Consider the following 5,914-nt stretch of genomic DNA (forward strand, 5'->3'; position numbering starts at 1 on the left):
TTGGAAAATAAAATAGTTGTTAACTATTTTCGTTTCACTTGTGACCGCAACCCTGACCATCTTCCTATATATATATTTCTCTTTTCACATATTTACTGTCTCCCCCAATACAACTTTCATACACACACTTCCTGAAGGTGATTATTCCAATTATGGGTTGAGCTATTTCTAAATATTATATACTCGTTAATGTCTCACAACATGAATAAATAAAACATACTGCAGTTTCTAAACTTACTTTGGAATGAGCAAACCATATTTCAGTCCTTATTCCAATGCTTTTCCTATAACTTTGTTTGTAGTATCTCCAATATATTTTTTTTAACCTAAATAAAGATTCATTTCATAGTCGTTTGAACATACCTTCAATCTTAGTAAAAGTTCTTTATCCTGAAGGAATGCAATTGCCATTTTCTCATCACTAAGCATACTCATGGTTTACGAATATCAGGAGTACATGAATATTACTGGTATGTAAATATTAAAATATTAATTGTATATAAATATTAGTATATTAGGTATGAAGAAGGTTGTAGAAGCAGTATCCAGTGCATGACTTGGGCTTAGTAATACCTGTGTTTCAGGGATATTTGCAATATCTCCCTCCTTCGGTCCTTCCGAAGACTGATCCGAACAAGACTGAGCTTGAAGTCTGTTAGATACTGTTATTTCTCTCCCATCTGGCATTCTTATATAAGAATATTGAAGATTCCCTTCATCAAGTGCCACTTCTTCAACGAAGGGGTCATATTTTGAGTGCCTCATAGGTTTTTTTCAATGACAGGTCTGGAGTTTAGTAGCCAAGAGGGCAACGATACCCATCTTTTTTCTTCTTTTTGTAAATAATTAATTTCCCATTTACATTACTTTGATTGCGGGTAGTCCCAATACTTCCCTTTGAATGTTGTGAAACTGATCCCGGGATATATTGATGTTTCTTATGGATAGATAAATTTGTATAGCTGTAATGTATGAATGTTTAAATTTTATAATTTTTATGAGATCTTGACATACAAGAAAAAAAGTTCTTCAGCCTCATTTTATGACTTAATATTTTATAGAATAAATAAATAAAATATTGGCCTAATCATAGTCATATAACATATTCTGCTTTATTGGCCTACCATCTTGCCATAAATCATAAAATTATACTTATTTGAAAATGATTGATTATGAAATTTGACTTTCTTAAGGTGTTCAGCTTTTGTGCCTCATTGGAAAAGGTCTTGATGGATGCAGGTACCTTGTGTCGTATGGAATGTGGGAATCGGCAGTATGGCTTGCCAAGTCAGTTTTACCAATCCCTGATGCTGTGGAAGTGATGAAGAAGTTTGCCGACCATTTGGCCTCAAATGGGGATAGGGTAAATTAAAATTAATAATAAGTTATATTATTTTTTAAACTATATTTATCCGTAAACATTACATTATATCAATATTTGTTTCAGTTTGCTGCTATTTTGGTTTTGATATCACAGTTACAGTTTGAGAAAGCGTTGGAAATGTTATATAGCCAACATCAAGTGTTGACTGGTGCGTTGCTTCTAATGGCCTGCCAGCATTATGATATTGATATCAGTCATATCCTTTTTAATTAATTTTAATAACTCATTTGTCAATTTTCTTTATTTCAGCAATTTATTATTCCTCGTGTTTTAATATTCAAGGTTTACTCATGATCTTTAGTTTAACTTGTTAAATGGGAAAAGTTATGTTAAATTCTTTTAGCATGTTAAAATGATATAACATTTAATATGGTTGAGAGTCTGTTAATAGGTCTGCTAAATGAAGAATGACGTCATGCAAGAGACCACCTGAACTTCACATTATTTTGCCTGTTGTTTTAATAGTTTAGTTGCTCGTAGTTTGTTTTGGACTTTTTTACTCTAATGAAGTAATGGATAAAAATAATAATTAGAGTGTTCTGGAAGGAAAGTTAGGAGCTCCTCTGCGTTTAACATATAGCATCGACTTTAAATTGGGCTGCTCATGTCATTTTCCATTTAGCAGACCTATTAATATACTCTCAACCATGTTAAATATTATATCATTTTAACATGCTAAAGCATCTATATAGAGAATAAGGTTTTGTATCTCTTTTTTAAAGAAACTTTTTTGGCTTTGAATCGATATACTTTTCTTTAGAATATGCTATTTAGAGTCTAAATGCTATCTTTCAAGACAATGATTTTTCATTGTGTAATATTACTTGATGTGGTTGATGCATCAACCTATGTGCGTGTAGGCACATTTATAGGGCATAATTCCCGTTATTATATATCATGTGTTAATGATATTTTGATCTCAATAAATTTCTATATAGGAAGAGAAATAAATAGATGTTTCAACAACTCTAAAATAATAATCTGTTTATAAAATACACATAACGTATTTTAATTTGACTGATAAAATTTATATATCAAAAAGTATTTAGTTTTAGTAATAACTGGAAATAAGAAAGAGTACGTGAGCTACAGAATAAAAATAATTAATTTTTTATGTAATTATGTAATAAATATATCAAAAAAAGAGTAGTTAAAATTTCAGTGGAGAAAAATAAGCCTGAGAACGGATCATACGATCTAGTACGATAAATATCTATTGGCAGTTATGAAGCTGAATGCACACTGATTGAAATCGTGACTAATTTTAGCTACAAATATCCATTCAACCTTCCATCACTAGCGACCTATACTTTCTGTTATAAGCCCTAAACAAGGGTGCGATTGTTTAGATGTACACAACAAAATGGAATTCATTTTTTATAAAAAGATGTTGACATTGTTGAGGGTATTATTCATATGTTTTATAAGATATTTTTCTTAATAAAAGTTTACAGCAATTAATAGTCGCAGTTTATTCATCACTACACGACTACTTGCTCTCCATCGGCAACCTCGACGGAGCCAGGGGCCTAGCAGAGCATTTGAAAATAAAAGTCAATTAATTACAGTATTTATTAGATTTATTCGATCCCCCATCTCAGGATCTCTGCATTTGTTGAGAACATTCCTTTTTGTTTAAAAATATTTGATATATATATACGAGTAGATATTATTTTTATAATTTATAATAGGAATTGTGATATATATTTCATTGTTGAATAAAAATGATATGTGAATAGATCTTTTAAATACAAACCTTTTACCAAAAATAATTTTTATCAAGTGTTTTATTCATGTTTAAATATGGCATTTTATGTATCTGGCCTTAAAGTATGGGAGAGTGATATACTATTAAAAATTATCTATTATTAGAAGTGGTTTTTGAATTATAAGACATATGATCAAATTAAGTGGACATATAAAGAAAAAGAACCATAGTTGTTGAGGTAAATAAAAAGTTTACAATACTTGTTACTTTATTACTGAGATTTTGAAGTGGGAAAAATTATGACTATTAATGAAATGATTTTTGTTTTTTCATTCCTACTAAAATAGAAATAAACATGTATTAATAAATGAAAATGAAAGCATTGTGTAAGGATCAGTATAACGGTATCAGAAGTCAGAACTGGATAAGTAGTGGTATTTATTTCCACCTTTCCCTGCTTTGTAAGCAATACAGGTTTGCAGCAGTAGTTCAATGTTACACATGTAGCATCGAACTAATGCTAATAAATCGATTTATTAGTACAATGTCATCACCTCTCAGTCATCTGCTGGCCTTCCAGCAGCCGGTCTTCTTCTTTGAAGAAGTGGGCTGGCCTAGCAATTGTTTTCCACCTCTATACAAATTCTTTGTAATACGGGTAGTTTTCTTCAGTTACTGGCTGGGGGAAATCGTTCTCTGTTAGGGCCTAGAGTCCAGTTTTCTCAGCAATCTGGCCCGTAGTATATCAAAGGCAGTGCAGTCCATTAGGCACAGGGGGGTCGATATGCATACCGTGGCCATGAAACTTGGCTCGAAATCCCCCATGTCCCGTGTGAAATTGAAAGAGCCAGTAGTCCAGAAGGACCCACTTTGATTCCACACATGACCGAACGGTGGGGAAATATTTCCTTAAGGTAGCACCTTTTGGGCTTGTCACCTAATGCCAGTTCTACTCTTCTATGGTGTCCTCCCGGAGAATAGTTTTCCATTAACTTGGGCTCTCGTCAATCCTCACTTGAAGATTTGCCAGCAGACCTTCAGAGCCCTCTTATTACAATAATTCTACAGGTGGGTAGGTTTCACCCCTAGATTTTCTATTATCTACATGTAAAGGTATTCGCCAGTGGTCATAATTTGTTCATTTTTTATATAGAGGTATATTGAAGTCAACCTAGTGGGGTTTTTGGTATTTCCAAGGGAAAAAATAACGTGGTGCCTAAGGAGAAATTTATTCTTTATTTTTTTTACTTTAACTCACGTCCTTCTCTGCTGAGGGTGGGCAAGTATAAACGATAAATATATAACTTAAGGTAAATTAAAATTTGCGGTTATACTCTCTCTTGAACTTAAACAAGATAACTTAATAATAAAATTTAAACATTAAAATAAGTATTGGAGAAGTTTGTCGGGGGGGGGGGGTGCGGTCAGCAAAGAAAACATAAATAAACAAAACCATATTTATTTATTTTATGCCAAAGTTTCGACCTGAATTTCAGGTCTTCATCAGGGCTATAGAACAAAAGAGATAACAACAACATTTAGAGAAACATACAATTGAAAAGGAATAGTATAATAACAAATTTAGAATTATACAAAATATTGAATTAAATCATAAATGATAAAAATTGATAACTGATAATTGAATAATAAAAAGATTTTTAATTGATTGGTAATCGTGGAATTTGATGGTAGTAGATTGAAAACAGTTACAGATGAAATATAATATCATACAGGTAAGAAGATATGTATGATATAAGATATGCAAGTAGTGTCTAGAAAACTGAAAAAAAATAAAATAAAATAAATAAATTGAATCTACAAATTGAACACTATGACAGACATTTTTTTTTATTTATGTTGTTCTTTGCTGACCGCACCTCCCCAACAAACTTCTCCGATCATTAATCTATGGTCAACTATCTACACCTCATTAAAATAAGTAGTGGTAGAGTAGTTCCTACAAAGGCTGGTAGATAGTGCTGAGGCATTTTGTCTGTTAGTTACCCTTGCTGCCAACAGATGGCGCTGCCTGACCCTCGATAGCCCTAGCAATCAAAAACTTCAACTACTTGTGAACCCAACAGACATATTTAACTTCTACAAATAAATCAAGTGAAATCTGATTACTGTTAGTAGAAAATTACAAAATATGTTAATTAAATATTTTTTATTCTATGAAGATTAGATAGCTTCATATTGGAATTAAATTACATCACTAATATCATTGGACATTTATGAAGCAAATATTTTTCATCTTTATTTTTCTAAAAAAGAAATTATTGAATTTTTACAAAATATCTTTTATACCTATTCCCACTTTTTATATGACTTTACTTTTAAATATATTTACTTACTAGATTTTCAAAAGTTTATTTTATTTTTTTTAGTTCTTTCATCTATCTTAATTTTAATTTCTCCTATAGCCTTTATTTTCTAATAATACTTGGACTATACATTTTCATTTAACACTATTTACGTATCTATATTGTCTGTTTTTTTCTAATCGTTCAGTAATTCATCCACCATATCCTCATTTGAAATACTTCTTAGTTTTTCAGGTACTTATTTTTATATTTGTTTGCTAAGTTTTAGAAATGGACGGAATATGAAAAAAGTCAATAGCAGAAGAGACCTGATGCAAATGGTTTTTTCAATAAAGAAAACAAAATTTATTCCAAAGATGTCTCAGCTGTATTAGTATTTTCACATATGTCGAGTTTATTTTGTTTTTTCCTTTTCTTTGGACGAGACCGATAAAGTGTCGCAGTAAATAATCTTTTCTCCTTTGAGTTAAGAAACTCCAATTTAATTTTAAGAGATTT

The 5,914-nt window shown here is 31.1% G+C and overlaps 1 protein-coding gene across 1 annotated transcript in view; it reads left to right on the top strand.

Annotated features, from left to right (window-relative positions):
- LOC106686145 (WD repeat-containing protein 11) overlaps positions 1–3,120 on the top strand; it is a 25,387-nt gene extending 22,267 nt beyond the window's left edge. The window contains exons 22-24 of the mRNA XM_067048743.1: positions 1,194–1,363; positions 1,448–1,579; positions 2,836–3,120. Of these exons, the coding sequence (XP_066904844.1) occupies positions 1,194–1,363; positions 1,448–1,579; positions 2,836–2,946 (413 nt within the window). The 3' untranslated portion in view covers positions 2,947–3,120. The remainder of the gene's footprint in view (positions 1–1,193; positions 1,364–1,447; positions 1,580–2,835) is intronic.
- Positions 3,121–5,914: the final 2,794 nt, after the last annotated feature.

The sequence above is a fragment of the Halyomorpha halys genome, unplaced genomic scaffold (assembly GCF_000696795.3).
Source record: "Halyomorpha halys isolate HHAL.00 unplaced genomic scaffold, Hhal_1.1 Scaffold783.1, whole genome shotgun sequence".
NCBI lineage: Eukaryota > Metazoa > Arthropoda > Insecta > Hemiptera > Pentatomidae > Halyomorpha > Halyomorpha halys.